The sequence below is a fragment of the Ursus arctos genome, unplaced genomic scaffold (genome assembly GCF_023065955.2).
Source record: "Ursus arctos isolate Adak ecotype North America unplaced genomic scaffold, UrsArc2.0 scaffold_3, whole genome shotgun sequence".
Taxonomy (NCBI): Eukaryota; Metazoa; Chordata; class Mammalia; order Carnivora; family Ursidae; genus Ursus; species Ursus arctos.
This window is the reverse complement of record NW_026622985.1, coordinates 17,440,019-17,460,733: the sequence shown is the minus strand read 5'-3', so window position 1 is coordinate 17,460,733 and position 20,715 is coordinate 17,440,019. Positions and strand designations below refer to the sequence as shown.

At 50.4% G+C, this 20,715-nt stretch overlaps 1 protein-coding gene and 1 pseudogene across 1 annotated transcript in view; both read left to right on the top strand.

Annotated features, from left to right (window-relative positions):
* CDHR3 (cadherin related family member 3) overlaps window positions 1-20,715 on the top strand; it is a 59,921-nt gene that overhangs the window by 9,773 nt on the left and 29,433 nt on the right. Inside the window, exons 2-6 of the mRNA XM_026503703.4 lie at window positions 462-664; window positions 4,799-4,964; window positions 7,988-8,085; window positions 18,323-18,417; window positions 19,206-19,310. Coding sequence (XP_026359488.4) covers window positions 462-664; window positions 4,799-4,964; window positions 7,988-8,085; window positions 18,323-18,417; window positions 19,206-19,310 — 667 coding nt within the window. The remainder of the gene's footprint in view (window positions 1-461; window positions 665-4,798; window positions 4,965-7,987; window positions 8,086-18,322; window positions 18,418-19,205; window positions 19,311-20,715) is intronic.
* LOC113265627 (cathepsin Z-like) lies at window positions 11,195-12,001 on the top strand (annotated as a pseudogene).

Below are 20,715 nucleotides of genomic sequence, written 5' to 3'. Positions count from 1 at the left end.
TGCACACTCATTTTTTGGTGAATCGCTGAATCAAACGCTGACACAGACAAGGAAAATAAACTCCTGTAAATTCCTCAGTCTTGTGAGACAGGATGTCATCGCCGGACTTGGTCCTTCAAGTGGATGTCTGTCCCCTGAGGCATCACGTTCATCTTTCCCTAGCTCTTCACAAAGGCTTCGAGAAAAGAGAAGGGGTGCAGGGAGACAGGAGAAAAGCAGCAGCTTTATTTACAGAATGACAGAAGCAGATTTCATGGTTGTTGGGTGGTGGTTGTTTTCTTGGCTCCCAGATGATCTATTTCCATTTCCAGTCCTTGGCAAGGGTATTTGTTCTTGGGGAGTGACCAGGTTCCATCAGCACTCCAAGCTACGGGTTGAAGCCACAGACCAAGCTGTTAAGTCCTTGTTCCCAGCACAAGGCTTTATGTTCATGGCATTTTGCATCCTTCTTAAACCCACAGGGAGAGAAGCGCTACGCCTAATCCACTTGCCTGCTACCAGCACCGTGGCCGAGAATTCTCCACCTGAGACTCCAGTGCACAAGTTTTCCGTGAACTTATCAGCCTCGCTGTCGCCTGTGATCCCAGGGTTGCCCCTGATTATCAACACAAGCCCCCTCACTGACGGCTTCAGGGTGAACTGGCTGTCAGGCATCGACTTCGAGGCAAGCCCATCTCCTTGCGAGTTGTTCACCGAGGGGGTTCCTGAAGATGAGGGTGGATGGGATTCTAGATCGGTGACCATTTCCTCCCCTTTCCCTGGTCCACTCACCCCTCTAGTAAGACCCAGAAGGCCCGTCTGGGGCATCCGAGAGCCCTCTGTGCGAGAGGCTCCTAAACACTTTGGACCTTCTTTCTCCACTTAATCCAGTGCGATGAGTAATATGCTCCAATTGTTACAAATCAAAGTCCTGTTTCTTATTGCCACCCGTGGTCACGTGACGTTAGGTGTCAGGTGTGCACTGACAGTATCGAAACCCTTTGGGTGGCATAGTATGGGTATTCATCTCCTCAAAAGCCAGGCCCTGATGAATTTGTGTCTGGTGATTCTGCTTTTCTCGAATTCTGTGATTTTCCAGACGGAAATCTGAGGAGACTTCTTTCATATGGAAGAACACACCCTTCATAAAAATGCAAGCCTGAATGTCCAGCCACGCTGCGTGAATGTTTCTTCTTGGATAATTCAGGCCCAGTCATTCACATTGAGGAGCCCTGCCACCTCCGCTCTTTTTTCTAGTTTGTCACTTGAGTCTTTTCCAAAGCGGGCATTCCTCCTTGGGTAGGACAGACTTACCTGCGTGTTTTCCACTGTACCTTCGAGGCCGTTCCAGGGATGTCTTTAGGATCCAGGTGTTTGAACCACCTCCCCCCCACCCCTGCCCTTCCCTCGATCGGCTTAGGAACCTCTGGTGGTTATCATTAGCCCTGACTCGGGTCCTCCCTGCCATTGCCCTAGGGATCTGATGGGACCCCACGGGCTCAGCCTGCTTGGTCGAGGCTCGGTTGCCTCCTTGAGGTACACACTAGGTGTTCCTAAACACAGCTGATCATGAGAGTCCCAAGGGGAGCTCTTAAAAAGTGTGCATGTCTGGGCCCCAGAGCAGACCTGGAGAACCCAGGAGGTGCAGGCAGAGCTCAGGAAGGCAGTATTCTCAGCACCACTGGGGGGCAGGTTTTTCGGTGCATACGGAGCACACATTAGGACAGGCTTCACCTCAGCATCCAGTGTAGAGTCCCCGGCCCCCGGGGCCGGGTCTGCGACTCATCTGCCCTATCTCCCTGGCCCCAGACATCTGGCTTGTCTTCCACAGCTGCTGCTCATCTGGTCCTAGAAGCCCTGCCAACGGCTTGCACGTGTACAGCATGGAGTATATGCTGGATGCCGTGGAACACGCGTCATGTGTGTCTCCTCTTGTAATATTTAAACAATCTGATGATTCTATTTCTATTTCTATCCCCTTTTTACAGGTGGAGCAAACTGAAGCAAAATTTGTTAAATATCTTGCCCTGGGTTGCGCAGCTCTTTGGGGGCTGAGCTGAACCTGGAACCCAGGCAGTCTGACTTCAGACCTCTGCCTATTTTTGGAAACAATGTAATTCATACAGCACACAATTCACACCTTGAAAATGTACAATTCAATGGTTTTTACTGCATTCACAGACCATCACCACCATCTAATTTTAGAACACTGTCCCTATTTTCCCCCAGTGCCTGGCACCCACTGATCTCCTTTCTGCCTTAATAGATTTGCCTATCCTGGGCATCGTCTATGAATGGATTCACATTGGACGTGGTCTTTAGTGACTGGCTAGTTTCCTTTAAGCCTGGATCAACACTTCCTTCCTTTTCATGGCTGAGTCATATTCCACTGTATGGACAGACCACGTTTGTCTATCGTTCAGCAATTATCAGACATCAGGGTTGCTCCCCATTGAGAGCTCTCACCCTCAGCCTCTAGGGTCTACTGCCTTTGATGAGGAGGATGGTGACCATGTGGCATCTGGTGTGTGGAGGTCCCATTGCACATTCACATCCTGACCTCTGGATTGTCACTACCGACACTGACACTACCATCACTGAAAGGCTTTATTCCTATTTTCGAACTAAGATCACAGAGAGACAGCAAGGTTAGCTGGTGTGTCCGAGATCACGTAGCCATAGCAGATGAAATAAGAACTTAACTCAGGTCTTCTGATGGCCAGTCCTAGGCTCTTTCTCCCACATTGCCCTGTGCATCTGTTGCTGGTTTGGTGAGTCCCCAAATCAGGTGGAAGAAGCTAGCCTTTCCACATTTGATGTGATTCAAACAGGGCTGACAGTCAAGGATGAATTCCATCCTGTGTCTGACCTCTAGGAACGGTGACTTTCTTAGCACCTCAGCTGACATAGGCTCCAGTGTTCGGTGTACTGTCCCAGGCCTGGTGCCCTCCTGGACGCTGTGTCGCTACTAGGATGGGCCACACGTTCATGGGTCCTGAAGCATTGGTTACTTCTCCCCAGAAACCACCGAATACCATCAACTATCCCCTCCAAAAAGATCCTATTCTCCAACCCAAAATGCTCGCAAGAGCTGCTTCTGCTGCCTACAGAACAGGTCAGTGCCATACCCGTGGCAGAACCTGACTCCTCCTTGGGCTGACTTGACAATCTGCAGGATAAAGCTAGCGATGAGGTTTTTGGGTCTCTGGCCCAGCGGTCTGGTCACTGTTGGCCTTGGGACTCAGTTGTACAAGGCTTTCTGAGGGTAACCTCTGAATCATGCCAGGGACCAGGCCTCTCTGGTTTCAAACACAGCTTCTGGGACTTCTGGGGGCCCTGGGAAGGTAAGGATGGTGAACAATAATGATGCTAATGATAACAACTCCTATTTATGGTGCATTGATCATATACCAGGAATCCCCCTAAATATGTTGTGAATTCATTTATTTAATCCCCATAACAGCGCCACGAAGTGGTGTACTACTATTAAATACATGTTAGAAGGGGGGAACCGAGGCATGGAGAGGTCTCACCTGCCACATGCCAAGCATGGAGACAGGTCATCTCCACATATGTGGGTGCCAGGCTGACCCTGCCCACAGGTAGAGACGAGACTACCTCATTTCCTCTCTCAACCCTCCTCCACACTTTCTCCGTCCACTGCATGCACTCATTCCCATCTGTGGCTGTCTTCTCGCAACTGGTGGAGAGCTTGCAAAGCCTCCTCCATGAAGCCTTCCCTGACTACACACAGCTCACAATGAACTTTGTCCCTGATTCCACAGTACCCTGATCTACTGTTTTGTTATAGTACCCTGTATTATGCTTCATCTGTTTAACTAGGTCAAGGAGTATTTACCTAATTATAATCATGTGGAAACAAAATCAGGGAAAGGTAAAGAACTTTCCCAAGGTCACACCAAAGTTCAGCTATGACAGTGTGACTGGAGCTAAGCACTCTCACCATGAGAGACTGAATGCCGCCTGGCCCCAGTCATATTTATAAACAAAAAGTTCCATTAGCATAATTAAGACACTTATGAAATTTAGTCCTTGAGGTCCCAAAGGGCTCTGGGCGCTCCGTGGTCTAAGCTGGTGGCAGGAGTTGCATGTAGGCATGCGAGGTCACAGGTTGGCCTCCAGTTAGCCTCAGCAGGACCCTCCCATCGTGGACCAGCCAGGTTCCCACTGATTCCGGTGATGTTTCTCTGGCCCTGGTTCTTGATGTCTCTCCCACATCTCCAAAACACTTATAGTGCAGGGGACAAGTTTCCACCAGTGGGAGAATGTGTGGAAATGCACAAAAACACTGAACCGGCTGTTGATGTAAGTATATATTGTTCCTTATTTCTGCAGATGTATCCTTCCCTTGTTTATTCACAGACGTGGCCTTGGGAAAATTACCATGGAGCACCAAGTCAAGACAGCAATCCCAGGAAAGTGCAGTGGCTTCTTCTTAAAGCCCAGAAAGTCCAACTATCTTCAGGGTTGCTAAGGAACTTGTCTAGGTGCCTCCCCCAAGTAGCGATAGGGTTTTAATTCCCGGCTTTCCATCTCCGGTCGTTGGAAACAGAATGTTGCCTAAATATTTTTCTTTCCTCTGAAAAGCAGCATCACGTGCAGGAGTCCCTTTGGTGAAATGTCATGGGGCTTATGTTGGAAGAACTAAGGCAAAACAACCGGTTCCTCTGACGGTGAGGGAAAGATGGTTTCCAGGATTCTGGCTGCTTCCTTCCTAGTAACATCCCTTTGCAAAATGCACGCATACAAAACAGATCTCCTTTCACATGGTTACTAAGAATTCTGCCTTTGCTCTTAGGTTGTCACCACTGGCAAGGAACAACTAGACTTTGAAACTGGACCAAACATATTTGATTTGCAGATTTATGTTAAGGATGACGTCGGTGTCACTGACCTACAGATCCTGACTGTCCAGGTAACAGATGTGAACGAGCCGCCTCAGTTTCAAGGCAACTTGGCAAAAGGTAAGATGCACTGGACTGTGCAGTGCAGCCCAGACAGTGGCATGAGGGGGGGTACACTGGGGGACAGAGGAAACCAGCAGCTGTTTGCCTGGAAAAGGCAGCTGCTTAATGAGCAGGGAATAAACGAAATGTCCTCCAGCACAGGACTCCCCAAAATGATGCCCAACAATTTACAAAGCCCCTCACCTCCGTGGTTTCTCTTGGACCCCTCTCGGTCCTGGGGAGGAAAATGAGGTTCAGGGACCTTGAGTGGGTCATTCTGGAGGAAGCCAAGCCGAGCCCATCAGAGGTTCATCCCTGTGTGCTGTGGTCATTGACTGACCTGTTCATTCTCACCATGGACCCCTGGAGGGCAGTGTGTGACTGGGGTCTACTGCAGAGCAGGGACAGTATAAAGGACTGGAGCATAGGGTGACTTCCTGCATGATCTCTCCCGGGCTCCTGACTTTGACCGCTATCCATACTGACAACGTCCAACTCTGTCATTTTAGTCCACCTTCTCCTCTGAGCTCCTGATTCAAATATCCAGCCGTCTTATCCCACAACTCTGTCTGCTATGTCTAATAGGCATCTGGGATGTGGTGAGGTGACTTTTGGAATGCCCTCAGGTCGCCTAAGTGTGAGGGTTGGTTGCCAGTGGAGCCAACCATGTAAATAGAAGGTTGGAACTTTCAGTCCCCCACTCAGCCTCACCCCCACCTCTGTGGAGGGGAAGAGGGTAGAGATGGAGCTCAATTGCTGATGGCCAATGATGTAATCAATCGTGCCTATGTAATCAAGCCTCCATGAAAACACCAAAGGATGGGGTTTGGAGAGCTTCCAGGCTGGTGAACCACCTCGCCCTTCCAGGAGAGTAGTGTGCCCAGAGAGCATGGAAGCTCTGTGTTCCTTTCCCTTCATATCATGCCCTATGCCTCCCTTACATCTCTCTGCTCCTGAGTTATCCTTTTGCAGTAAACCTGTAATCTAGTAAGCAAAGTATTTCCCTGAGTTTTGAGATCCCCTCTAGCAAATTCATTGAACCCAAAGAGGGGATGGTGGGAAACTCGGATTTATAGCTCATGGGTCAGAAGCATGGGTGACAACCTGAACTTGAAATTGGTATTTGAAGTGGGGGTTGGGGGTGTCTCGTGGCAGTGAGTCCTTGGTCTGTGGAATTTGAAGGCTGTCTCTGGGTAGATAGTATCAGAATTGAGTTGAATTGCAGAACCCCCAGCTGGTGTCGGAGGATTGCTTGATGGTGTAGGAAAATCCCCCACACACTGGAATTGGTGTCAGAACATGACATCTCAAACTTAACATGCATGTTAAGATCAAACTCTTGACTTCCACTCCACCCCCAGCCCCCACCATCGCCCCCCCAATCTGCATCTCTCGCCTTTCCCATTTTAGCTAACGGCAACCTCACCCTTCCAGTGGCTTGGGCCAAAACTTCGAAGTCAGCCTTGACTCCTCTGCCTTTTACACCCAACATCAAATCAAATCCATGAGGAAATCTTGCCACTTCCAAATCTATGCAGTCTGACTGCTCCCTGGCATCTCCATCGCGACCCCCACGGTGCAAGCCACTAGTCATGTGTCACCTGGATTACTGTGATGGCGGGCTCACTGGCCTCCCTGCTCTGCTCTTGCCTCCGTCAGTCTATTCTCCACATAGCAGCCAGAGGAGCCTGTTGACTGTCAGTCAAATCAAGGCACTCTTCTGCTTCAAACCCCACAAGAACTTCCCATCTCCCTCAAGAGGATAGCCAGAGTCTCCTTAAGGCACCATCAAATCTGGCCCCCTCCCACCTACACTGTGTCCTCTTCCACACACTCCCCCCCCCCCCCCATATGGCAGTCCTGGCCTCCTCACCGGGCTCTGAACGTCCCCTGTACAACCCTCACTGGCATCTTCACAGTTGCTCTTTGCCCCATCCCCCTTATCTCTACAATCCTCATTTCTTTAAGAATGTAGACTCAAGTGTCGCGAATCTTCCACGACCACTCCATTTCACACTGTAACCTAACCCACAACATTCCATTCCCTGATTTTCTCCAGGACATTGCTCAGTAACGTGCACATATTTTGCTCATTTATTTTATTATCTGTATCTTCCCACTACCGTGCAAACTCCACAAGAGTGGGGTTTCCTGTTCGGTGAACTGCTGTGTTCCCAGGGCGTGGATAGACCAGTGTCTGGTACGGAGTGAGAACTCAGTAAATGTCGTTTTGAGTGCAAGCACGAACAGTGATAAAGGTGAATGAGAGCTGGAGCTCAGATCTAACATAGGCAGGACTTGAATTTTTATACTCTCACCTCCTTCCTCGCTGAGACAGTCTCCTAACTTCCCCGAGGCCGTTTCCTCGTTTGTGAAGTGGAGAGCATTACAATACCTGCGTGCAGGGGGTTATGGTCATAAAGGAGAAAACATAAGCCCTCAGCGCAGTGGTCCCAAAGAGTGAGCTGACGTGCACATTCTCAGTCCTCACGCAGAAGGACCAGCGCTTGGAGAGAGAGGCCAGAGTGGAGGGTGACGGCCCCTCAGACCGGGCTGGTGGTGCCGGGTGCCCCCTGGCTGCCCAGAACTCCGAAGGAGATGAAGGCAATTTCTGGTCCCCTTCGTGAGCCTCTGTAGCCCTCTTCCCTTATTCCTGCATAAGTCCTTTCGGCTGACATGCTAAGTGCACTTCAATAGGTGACCTGGGCTCGGTTTTGGAGGAATTTGCACGTGAAAGTGAATCAGGCACACGGAGCAGCCTCACGCGGAGGTTCCTCCCCTAGATCATCTCTCAGCAGAGGAAATGTGGCAAGATGTGATGCCAGCTTGGCCACCCGAGTACTTTATAAATTCCCATAAGCCATCAGCTCACGCCAGGCAGCCTGCGGGCTGACGCCCGGCCTGTATTTCCGCAGCCGTCCTTCCCATGATGCCCATGCACTTGGTTCTCCTTGGCTGGGTACGGCTGTCCTGGTTCTGTAATTCCTCGTTTGCTTGATCTAATAAAATTCCTCTTCTTCCACTTTGGACGCTGATCTAAGGTCTCGACCTCTACATACTGGAAGGAGCAAACCCGGGATTCATTTACCAGGTGGAGGCCTTTGATCCAGAAGACACAAACCGAAATATACCCCTCAGGGTAAGTCTCCTTGATACATGGGCTGGGCTTCTCCGTGCTGCCTTTGACACGGTGGCCTGGAGCCTCAGCCGGGGGCTTGGGCAGTGGTGAGGGGAGGATTAGGTGTTCCCCCACCATAGCATAGAGTACGGGGGATGTTGGAATGGGTGAGGGAGCTCCGGACGTAGACACCCCAGATCAGACCCGTGGCTCTGTGTGATCTTGGACATGTTCTTAACCTCTCTGAGGTTCCATTTCTTCATCTATAAAATGGAAGAAGGGCACCTACAGCTGGGGGATTGTAAGTATGAGATATGCACGTAAAGCCACTTAGCACAGTGCCTGGCATAGTAAAATTGCTCAGTATTTTTAATTCTAAGGTGATAAAAACCCAGCTGTATTCTTTTAAAAGTAAGCAAAAAATGTGTACTCCAAAGGCCGGCATTACCACTTCCTTTTCAAGACACGATGTCAAGCTGCCTGGAGCCAAGGTAAAGAATAAAAAAGTTAAAAGAGAATCCCAGAAATTCCAAAGAAGCGGGGGGGGGGGGGGGGGGAATCCCACAGAGAAAAACAGGAGACTAGGTCTGGAGCCTTCCTTCACAGTTCGGCCTGAGACAGCTGATCTCTCTTCTCTTCCTTCTAACTCCATTTCCTTCATGCAGTAATCAGTGGAGCTCTTGTAACCACGAACCCTCAGGCGAAGGAGCCTCTTGGCTTGTCTGGGCCAGGACGCCGTGGCTCCTAGCTCTGTTCCCCCAAGCAGCCCATGCACCCTGCAGCTGGGCAGCCCAGGCTGGAGAAAAAAACCAAAGCTCACACCAGCCAGACAACTAACCTTGGAGCAGGCATCCCTCCTGCAAAGCCCGCCTTACAGAGAAGCGGGTACTTGATATACGACACTCAGGGAATTGGTAACACTGGGAGGCTGTTTCTGCTGTTGGGGGCTTGATTTGCAGCTTTAACGGGGCGACTTTTTCTAACAGGAGGAAGTGAGCCTTGGAAATAACATCCATGACCCATATAATACGGTCTGCAGTGTTTGAAACAAAACTGTTTTCAAATTAGCAGACACATCTTGAGTTAGGGAATAGTCTGTTCTTATCAGAAGATGACCCTTCTGTCCTCAAAATCATTTATTCAAGGTTCTACTTGCATGAATAAATGGAAAAGGCAAACACTTAATGGGTCCCTACTATGTGTTAAGAACAATACGAGGTGCTTTAAATGCATACTTATGAATAACATCCTTGTTATATCACTTATAAGTATGTTTGACTGAAAATAACAGAAACCCACAGTGGCGGATGTGGGATTTTTCTTTTTTCTCTCCCATGACAAGAAGTGCAGAGGTTGACAGGTGGTCCAGGGCTGGCACATCTGCTGCTGTCAGAAACATGGGCTCTAGCTTTCTGTTCTTCCACCCACAGTATGTTGGTTTTGTCCTCTTTTTGTTCACCTTATGATTACAATATGGCTGCTGCACCTCCAGACTTTACCTTTAAAGTTCCAGGCACGAAGAAGGGAAAAAAAAAAGCACGAAGGGAGCAGGCCAGTGCAGTCAGTATCTCAAAGATCCTCCTGGAGGCCCTACCCAGAAGACTTCTGTTTACTACTCACCGGCCAGAATGGTTGGCCACTGTTGTTTGATGGTGACCAGGTGAAAAGAGATTCTGGATGGGCCAGCAACACAAAATACAGTACCTCATTTATACATTTAGTTCTTTTCGACATTCACCAAGAATCCACTATGTTCCAGGCTTTTTATTAGATACTTTGGGCACAAAGATGAGTAAGACACATCTTTGTACCTCAAGAAGTTTATAGTCTGGGTGGGAGATGATCATGCATACACCAAATTATTATAATTCAATAAGATAATTACTATAAAGTTCATACAAGATGCAGTGGGGGCCAAGTGGAAGGACACTCAAGTGTCAAGAAAAATGTTTTTAAATCTCCATCTTTAAATTATGCAGAAGGAATAATGTCAAGGCAGCCCCTTTAAAAACACCTTGTAGATCAGGTTGTTACACTTTCTGATGAAGGGAAGCGGCGGCAGGTGGGGAGCAAACGCAGCAGCAGGCCTTGTTCCCTTAAAAGAAAATGTACTGCCATCCAAAGAGGTCTGAGAGCAGCTGCAGGGCGTGGGACCTGGAACCAGGGGGCTGCGCCTGTGGTTTCTGCCATGTGTTTAGGAGTTATTTGGGGAGGGGGCGCTTCCCCATGCGGCAGAGAGTGTTAATGAAGTCTCTCACACCTGCGCTAGAACATACAGCTGCACAGAAAGTTAACAGCCAGCCTGCAGGGGCAGTGAGCACAATCTAGAACGAACCTTTCTCAGACTAGAAAAACGTACTAACAGTTTAGGAAGTGAGGCCTCTGTACTTAGACATTTTATTCTGGGTGCTCGGGAGGCACGAAAGGACATATTTTGCTTTATATAAGGAGAAAGGAGATGGGTTGATTTACTATGACCAAACCCGTGCTTCTCACTGAAGCCTGTGGCTGTAAATTGAAACCAGCAGATGAACTTTAAAAAACAACAGATATCTGGGTCCCCCCCGCCCAGGAGTCTGATGTGATTGCCCTGGGGTGTGACCCAGGCCTCAGGCTTTTTGAGCCCCGAGCTGAATCTCTCGCACAGCGGGCACTGAGAACCACCACTTGAAGACATGGTTTCCCAAATTTCCCAAGTCTCTCTCAGACTTTCCAGTCCTGGGGGCCTGGGAGGGGCCTGGGAGTCTGCATATTTGCCGAATATCCTAGGGCCGGTCTTTTGGTCTGAATGGTTGGGAGGGCTTCTCAGAAGGTGTTCAGGCCCCTGCATGAGAATATATTTAGGCTGCTTTTTAAAAAAACACAGATTCTGACGGTTCAAGCAGCCGACTCTGATCTCAGCTCAGGTTCTGACCTCAGGTTCTGAGTTCAGACCTCAAACTGGGCTCCCTGCTAGGCGCGGAGCCTACTTAAAAAATATATTAATTAATGTAATTAAATAAATGAAAAAACACGTATTCCTGGAGCACAAACTTCCCAGGTGATTCTGATGTTCTATACCCTTCGAGAACCACTGAACAGAAGAAACAAGTAGAGGCTTTAAGGAAACACCAGAGCAGGGCCAGGAGCCATGGCATGGACCCCACTGCTGCTTCTGCGGCTATTCTGGCTGGGGCTGAGCTGCCACTGGCCCTGCGGGGACCAGCTGTCCAAGCTGGGGCTCAGGACAGACTCCAGGCCTTATGAGTACCTGTCCTCATCGCATCTGCCCAAGAGCTGAGACTGGTACAAGGTAAATGGGGTCACTCTGCCAGTGTCCCCGGAACCACCCCATCCCCAGGACTGTGGCTCCTGCTGGGTCCACGGCAGCACCAGCCCCACAGCGGAGAGGGTCAACATCAAGAGGAAGGGGGCGTGGCCCCCGCCCTGCTGGCTGTGCTCATGGGCTCCCACAAGCATGGTGGGCACCGACCTGCCCATGTGGGGGTCAGCCCACAAGCTGGGGGCGACATGACCTGCAACAACCAACAGGCCAAGGACCAAGAGTAGGACAAGTTTAACCAATGTGGAACATGCACTGACCTCACAGTGCCATGCCGTCCAGAGCTACACCCTCTGGAAAGCTATGGCTCCCTTTCGGAGGGGGAGAAGAGGATGGCAGAAACCCACTCCAACGGCCCCATCAGCTGCTGTTAGCGGCTCACTACACAGGGGGCGTCTACGGGGAGTACCGTGGCATAAACCATGTCATTTCTGTGGTTGGCTGGGTTGTCAGCCATGGCACCGAGTACTGCATTGTCTGGAATTCATGGGGAGAACCGTGGGCTGAGAGCAAGGCTGGGTGAGGATAGTGACCAGCCCCTATAAAGATGGGAACGGTGCCCACGACAACCTTGCTGTTGAGCAGTCCTCTCTGTTTGAGGGCCCCATCCTTTAAGACACAGGTCTTCCGAAGAGCGGTGTTTGAAGAAACGGTATTATGAGCCATCATCAGAGGGGATCCTACTGTTAGGGGCGCTGGGTTGGTACTGCCACGGTCTGAAGGATCCGGCGGCTGGTCTGGTCATGGCACTTCGCAGCTAGTGGGTGCTGCTGTGGTGCTAGCTGCAAGGGGAGTCCTGAGGGAAGAGTCTGAAAGGGGATGGCGGAGACTCCTGGCTCCCCTGCCACTGCGACGGCAGCCAACCCTCTACCCGGCCAGGGTGTGATCCGCAAGGCAATTATGTGACCTCTGTTCTGACCTACCACCAGTTCCTGTATCACCTCGGAATCACTGGTGGGGGTGGAGAGAGAAGATGGCCATTTCCGATTGCCCAAAAGGGGTGAATACGATACGCGACTTCCCACAGGAAGAACACAAAACCAAACCAGAACAAGAACAAAGCACCACAGCATGCGCGGGAAGCCACCTTGGCTTGGTTGGCACCTAACCGTCTCTCCGGCGCCTTCCAAGGAGTTGCCTTGCCCGCGGGAACCACAACAGAGGGAGGATGGATTAAACAATAGCTCCAGGACGTCTCCAGAAACCCCTTAAACAACAAACCCTACAAGCCCTATCCAGCTTAACAAATGGAAACCGTGTCGCAGATAAGGTAAAAGTGGGGCTAATGCAGAAACCACTGGTACTCGCTCCCTCCTTTCCAAAGACGTTTTAAAAGCGTGTAGTTGTATGTTGTTTGGACCGGCAGGGCCCGACAGAGCTGGCGCGCGAGCCAGGAACGACGGCTGTGTCTGTCACTTAAATGTCCCAGTAGCCGCGGGAAAAAGTACACTGGAACAGGGGAAACTAGTTTGAATATACTTTTTAAATTGTAAATACTCTTACCCAAACTACTATCCTTTCAACACGTCATCACATAAAAACGATTCGCGAGCTAGTTTACCTCCTCTTTTAGTCCCACGTCTCCGGCCTCACTGGGTCCGCTACAGTAACTGAGAGCTCACCTCCTTTCAGACCCGCCACGCTGCAAGCGCTCGGTCGTCGCAGGGGCCCGTGGCTGGTGGCTCGTGGTGCAGGGCGCAGGCCTGGCTCCGGCAGCAGCGCCCCTCCCCGGGCGCCTTCCGTGTTGTGAGGGGGGCGGGGGGCGGGGGTCCTCAGAGGTGCGCAGTAATACTGCGCTCAGATGGGTTTGTCTGCGAATAACCCTATCGACTGGCATTTCTTTGCTGGGCCCCCTCCCCCAGCGCTCTCCCTACCTCTTGAAGGGGGTTCAGTGAGATCCAACCCCCTCCCACCCAACTCCCACACTCCACCTCCCCCGGCTCGGAAATGGCCGCCGCGACCGCCGCGAAGCCTCCGTGGAGACTCTCGGGACGTTAATCAGTTTCGCAGCTGGAGGCAAAGTGATCCAGTGCAGCGATTCCTCCATTAAGGAGCTTTCTCCCGGCCTTTCCATTAGGGAAGGACTTTTGCATAAAGTGAAACGTACTTTGTCTCCACCAGGGCAGACAAAGGATTAAATTAAAAGAGCAATAACCTTGCTACTAGCTGGGCTAGCAGGAGGGCAACAGGGGAAGTCATGGTCTCCCAGCCTCTGTCGTGCACGTGGCTCTGAGACTGGGGCGAGCTGTTGTCTTTCTCTCTTCTTGGGTATAAAGTGGTTTAACCCCAGTGCTGGCTGGTTGGGCCTTTTCAGGTGCATTGAGCAGCCCCTTGTTTCCAGATGAGGGAAGGAGCTGAGGCCTTTGCCTGGGTCCTGGAACTCTAGTGAGAACCGAGGTCCCCTGGCCCAACCCCTGCTCCTTCCCTTCTACCTTGTTCTGGCAAATTCCTATCCTTGGTGTCCCATCCCTTGATTTCCCGAGTCACAGCACCCTTCCTGCTCTCCACATGTCTCTACCCCCACCACACACACACACACACACACACACACACACACACACAGATGCACACCACTTGTTCAATGCCCCCTAGCATCTGCCTGCTAACTCAGGAGTCTTTGCAAAATGCGTTCTACTCCAGGTTCTTCTTGTTAAAATGCTCCAGAAAGGAAAAAGGCGTGGTATTGGACAATTCCCATTCCAAATACATCACCACTGATGAGTGTTCATATGTTGGGGGAGACACTTCCTCAAATAGCTGGAGATTGTTGTCCTTAAGATCAGTGAAGCCTGAATCAGAGACTAGGACCCAGGCTGATTATGGAAAAGGAATGACAACATGAGAGGGTAGAATCCTTGGCAGCTTTACCAGTAAAGGATTACATACCTATAGCATTTTCATTTGTAAATGTGGCTCTTCTTAAAAACATTCAAATACTTCCCTATCATCCACTTACCTCACCCTCATAACAATACCTCACAAGCCAAGCCAAGCCTTTGCTTGCAGCAGGATTTTTTGTTTTTTGTTTTTTCTTTTTTTCTCCTAGGCACCATTCCCTCCTTCTTCTGTCCCTCACTTCCTATCTCTGAGCTGGGATAGGGGTGGAACAGGGGAAGAAAAAGGAATTAAGGCTTTTATAAAATAGTCACCTTACACTGAAAAAATGCAGTGGGAATGTGGCCCCGTATTTATAACCTGCCACAGCGGTTAGAAGATGATGTCATGGGCTGTGGGTCCTCTGGGTGGGTTTGGGGGCATGGTCTCTGGGGCTTGCTGAGCCATTGGCACTCCTGGCCTTCGGAGGCATAAGGGTCCTTCCTCCCCCCTGGACACTTGGCCCCTGGAAGCTGAAGGCTCTGTTCTCGGGAGACTGGAGGCTGAATTCTTATCACTTGATTCCACGGCAGGCCCGAAAGCCACGGATGGCCGCCACCCAGCACAGGTTGGATCACGATTTGCCTGTGGCTCTGGCTGCCGTGAGCGAGCCCCACCGAGGTGGCACGCTCTCCCCAGGGAGCTTGACATTTCAGGAAACTGGGCCAGCTTCCTCTCACCCTCCTTTCTCCTGACACTAGCGACGCAATAAAGGGGGAATGGGGCCGGAAGCTCGGGCTCTGTTGTCTTGCACACTGAAGCCTTTGTGTCCCTGAGCAAACTGTAGCTGGCAAGGGGCTGCAAATAGAGAGACCTGGGGAGGCCGTAAAGGAATATTCCCAGCGGGGACACTCCAGCGCTTGTCTGGCAAGCATTTGTTCACTGAATTGATCTGATTACTCAGGACTTTTTCTTAGCCGGTGGTGGAGCAGAGAGGGGCTGCAGTGGCTTCTCATTCTATTTAATTTCTGTTTTCCAAGAATGAATATCAAGGGAGCAGCTTTGATTAAACAAGCCTTTAAAAAGGGGAGAGAACGCCAGGTTTTACAGAAAGCTTTACCGAGTTGCTGGCAAATGGCCACATGACACAATATTTTTAGTCTATGGATATTATCTCCTTTCTAAGTACAAAACTGCTATTCCCATTAACACAGGCTCGAAGGTTCAGGGATAAGGAAATTAGCCTGGTGTTAAAAGAAAAAAAAAATCAGGATTCCAGGAAATCAGCCTCTTAATAAAAATGAAAAAGAAATTCCCCAGGTTCCCGATTCTATAGTGGTCCGCCCTTTCTGTCTGCTGCTGTTTCGTTTTTCTTCCTTGCTGAGACGTAGGCAGAACTGGGGGAGCTGTCAGAATCTAGCCTCGCCTTACCAAAGTAAAACAGATTTTTTTTAATTCGACAAGATTTTCATTGTTGCCATTTTGTTTTGTTTTAAGATTCTTAAAGGTGGGAACACTGGAATCTGATGGGAAATAGGCAAGAAGAAAACCCTGATACTTAACATTTAACAAACATATATTGATTGAGAAAAACATTTATTGAGCACCTATTATGTGTTAGGCACTACAGATGTAGTAACGAATAAAATGAAGCCCTTTACCTCATGGATCTTACACTCTAACCGACAGTGGCAGTTAACCTCAACTGAGGGCTTGCCATGTTCCAGGCACTGTTCTAGAACTTTATGTGATAACCCCTTGGACACGCCCTATTATTATTACTCTTTGTTGCACAAGCTCTTACAGATGGAAAGTAGTAGAACCAGGGTTCAGACTCAGCAGTCTGGCTCCAGAGGCACCACATTTAACTCAACCACCCCCATTCGTGACCCTTCTATTCTAGATGGGGTTAAGTCCCCCTTCTCTGTTCCCATCATATCCTATGTTTGTCTCTCTCTGAGCACGTCTCCCACATTTCCTTTGTATGTTCCATCAGTTGCCCATCAGCTTCTGGAGAACAGGGTTTGTCTGTCTGTCACCTCTGTATCCCAAGACTTTCTCCTGTTTGAGACTAACCAGAACTGGAGACCTATCTCCTAGAGCATTAAACACATTGGAAAGGCATCCCTATCCAGGTGCATATAGTAAATGCCCCCCATGGGTCTATAAACCGTGCCATTCCATCACATCCAGCTTGAGCCTCTGATCTACGGCTACGCGAGGATTCTCTGCAGGGAAGTTTCAGCTCAAAGGCACAGGACGGCGCTGCGCGTCTAGGCAGCTGCTGCCCAGGCTGTGAGCTGGAGAGACAGTGGGGGGCCTTGGGATTTAAACATCGTAACTTTGAGTGCTGCCAAGCTCTTTATACAATTTGGGGGGCTGGAAGAAGGGTGTTCCTTGGTGTTGCCCAAATATTCCCCCTTAAAAATGGGTAAGAACCACTTAAGTGACCAGCAGGAAAGACTCAGTAAAGTAAGCCCTACAGTAGAAGGCTGTGCCATCATTAAACAGCCAGGCAGTAAGATAAGAGTTAAGAATATGGGGATGTGCTCAGGCTACAAAGGAAAAGAACAAGAGAATGGAATTTTGACTGGAGCATCGTCTCAATTTGTCTGGAGGGTATCCATTTGCATAGAAAAGAACAGAGGGCTATTCGTGAAAATCATAAGATTTTATAGGTAACTAATCTTGAGGGTTTTTTTTTTTACATTTTTCTGTCTTTCCTAATTTGTATGTAAAAAGTATGTTTTATTACAATTAGGAAAATGGTTAAAAACCTTATAGTGGCCCCAAATGAGATCTTTAATCTATTTTCTGTGCATTCTGTCTTCTCCTATGGGGGGCTTAGCTGCGATCACACAACATAGGAAATCGCTGGGTTGGAAGCCTTGGCTGGCGTTTCCTTTGATTCTAGACTTCAGGGGCTGTGGCTCTGATTGCAAAATTTCCACTGATTATCTGATCCAGAGATCTAAGGCCTTGAGGATAGATCATCTCTCATCCTAGTAGGAAATAACGAAACCTTCGAAACTTAAAGCCCTTTGGAACAAATGGCTATAAACATATAAGCCTTGTGTGTTGCTGTGGTGCTTCGCATTTTCCGGTGTGCCTTCTGATTTAATCCTCACAAAAACATGGAGGAGCAGTTGGTGGTATCGTCCCTATATTACAGGCAAGGAAGGGACTTGTCCCAGATCCTGTGGTGAGGACAAGAACTTGGACTCAGCTCTTCTGATCCAGGTCCTTCGCCTGCTTCGTTGATGCCATCATGGCAGCAAGGAAGCAATCTTGATGAGCACCCATGGATAGCACAGGGGTGGTCCTCCCATGGGCTGCCCTTAGTGGGCTGTGTAAATAAGCCTGTGATCCCATCAGAGCAAGTGGGGCTAGGCAGGGGGTCACCAAGAGAGCCGGGATGGGCACTGGGAGCCATAAAGGATTAGATTCTTAACACCCCCAAGATATGGAAAGACTTGACCAGTGGCCATAAACCTGAGATCAGATTCTAAAACAGCCCTTCTGTAGCTCCAAACCAGCCCAACTCGGACTTGAGGCCCTGCTAAGTTTCTTCTCTCTCACGCCTGTCCCTTTCCTTTTCTCTCTCATCATGTCAGTGAATGATGTTTGTGAACATTTTTGCACCCTCCTATATCATAAGTTCTTTCAACGGTAGAGACCAGGTCTTATTTATGGTAGTATTGACCTGTTGCTTCATGCACGGTAGCCATGTTTAAATAGCGTTGGTCAAGGCCAAGACCTGGACTTAACCCCAGAAGTCATCCTGAGAAGCATAAGTGAGAACATGGTGACCGGGAGAAGGAGACTGGACTCAGAAGCAGGGTGCCTCGACAGGGGCCTTTACACTCGCTCTGTCATTGAAGCAGGACCCAGTGACCAGCTCCTCAGGGTGTGGCTTCTCAGATCAGAGGCTCAGGCCAGCAGATCCAGAACTTTCTTGCTTCAAGAACCATCAAGTCTGAGAACTGTGCATTGGGCCTCATCTTGATGCATCGAGGATGTTCCATGGGCCAAGAATATAAAATGGGAATGGAACAAACTAGTCGCCTGGCGAAAGATGAATAGGTACTCGCAGTTACATTCTTTTTTTTCCTTGTTTTTTAGTATTTCCTGATCGTCCCCTCAGTGAACTTCAGACTGTCTGCTAATGGGACCCTCTTCTCCACAACAGAATTTGACTTTGAAGCAGGACACAAAAGGTAGCCTTTGCCAATGACCTTGGTTGAAGTACCGTCTATCTGAGGGTTGAGGAGCAGGCTTGGTGCAGCCCGTGGGCAGCGAGGGAGGCCCCGAGTGTTTTGCTGCCCTCCTACTGAGTTCAGAGGGCAGTAAGCCCCCCCACCAAAGGAAGAGGGACTAAGGCAATTATCTGGAAGGCCTCCTTCTCCGTCCCAAATCTTCATCTCCACATAATAAGAATGGAGGGATGGGAGAAGTCTCCCCAGGAATCTGGAGAATTGCCTCGGAGCCTTTCTGGCTTGGGAGAGGCAGCTGTCAGAGCTGCTTGCTAACATCAGAGCAGCAGGGTGGAGGCGAGCAGGTGGCTGAGGAAAGAGGTGAGGAGAGACCAGGGTTTGAGGATGAAAACACACAGGGTGACCTTGGCTCCTCACCTCACCAGGCCGGTTCCTTGATCCCTGGCAGCCTTGGTCTCCTCACATGGGCGTAACACACGCTCACAGGGATATTGTGAGGAAGGACACAGAGACATGGTGTATAACATGGCGGATGTGAGCAGCCATGGGGGAGATGATGGCCAGGAATAACAACTATAGGGTGAGAGAAAAGTGGAGGGGTGGGTTTGCAGAGACGAGGAAGGAAGGGCTGACATGGCAGTCCTGACTCTGCATGTTTGTCTGAAGGAGGGTGGCCAGAAAAGGGCAGACCCTTCCCTCTCTCCTCCCACCCCCCCCCCATTTTTCCCCACTCCATTTTGAGGTAGTGTCAGCAAAGCCTGAGTCCCTCACTTGGGGGGGTTCCCTGACAGTTTCCATCTGGCTGCGGGAGTGAGAGATAGCCAAGGGCTCGGAGCCGCCACGACGATCCAGGTGAACATTGTGAACATCAACGACGAAATCCCTCGCTTTACCAGGTAGGCCTGAGGGCGTGCTGGGCTCCATGGGGTGCAGCCGCCGTCTCTCCTGGGGGGCCCGGCTTTCTCAGATGCATTTAACACAACACAGAGGGATGCCCTTTGCCCTGGTCCAGAGGAGAGACAAGAGGCCTGAGCTCTTCAGCGTCCTTTCTCTGAGCCTCCGGATGTCCCCCTGCCAGCTTCGCTCCCCTTTCCTCTGCACCATGGGATTGTGGGTATGGTGGGCAGTGGGGAGAGGGGCTGGACATGACAGCCCTGGGGCGGGGTGGCTGCTGGGCCTGTGTAGAAGGTAAATATAAGGCAGGTACTGTTATAATAGAGTGTTCAGCATGAATAATAGCAAAATCCTAGGGCACGCGCCACCGGTCAAGGCTCTATAAAGCCCACTCTCAGAATGGTGTCCTCTCTGACGGAGGAGAGGTCTCTTTTGACGGTGCCTAAGAAGCGTGCCCACTGCGGGGTATTCTAGATTTCTTCCTGCCGTGGTGGGTCCAGGAAAGAGGTCTGGCTGTGTCTGGCAGCTCCTACATCCAGCAGGGGTGAGGAGGGTGAGTGAGTCTGGTGCAGGCAGCCTCTGGGAATGGGCCTGGCAGCAGCCCAGGCACAAAGGGGAGACCCAAGCCCGTTCCAGGTCGGGCTACCGGAGGGGAAGATGGGATTCTGAGCCAGCGTGCGACCCTGCAAACTGCCCAGCTTCCTGGGTACCAGACTTTCCCTGCCCCGGTTGCTGAGGCAGGCTCAGGAGCCAGCCCGAGCAAACCGGCAAAATCACCTGCCTGGTAAGTGATAGTAACTATTTCGTGAATAAATCCAGCTCCGGAGACTCCACCAACAGAAAGCCCCGGGGCCCAGAACTACATAGAATGCTTGCAAAAGTATTCTGAGAGTGGGAGTATTAAGGCCACCCTATTCACAGGCTACGCTGCTGCCGTTTGGCCAAACACACCACAGTTGTGCAATTCTGGATGTGCACAGTCTCCAGCCCGGTGGCTGGATGTCCACGTGGAGGAGAGAGCAGCAGACACACTCCCCCATCACGCTTCCCAACGATGCCCGTTACCACGTGAAGCTCGCAAGGATGAGGCAACGCGTTCCTGCCCACGGGTTCCTCCAGGAGCACAGCACGGGCAGTTTACAAATAGCTGTGACACCCCAGCCTGGGTTCAGACTCCAGCATTTGCCGGCCCAGCGATGCAGACTCATCAGTAACCCCCGGGGGCAGGCGACGGCTGCGGGGCCGGAGCCCACGCCGTCTGCCATGTTGCCCCCATGTTCCAGTCTGTGAGGTGGGGACGCAGGCTAACGGGGTCGCAAAGGGGAAAGTAAGTTCTCCCAAGGGGCAGACTATCTGGTTTGGACGACATCTTCCAAAAACAAGCAATTAGCCTCAGCACAAAGAGAA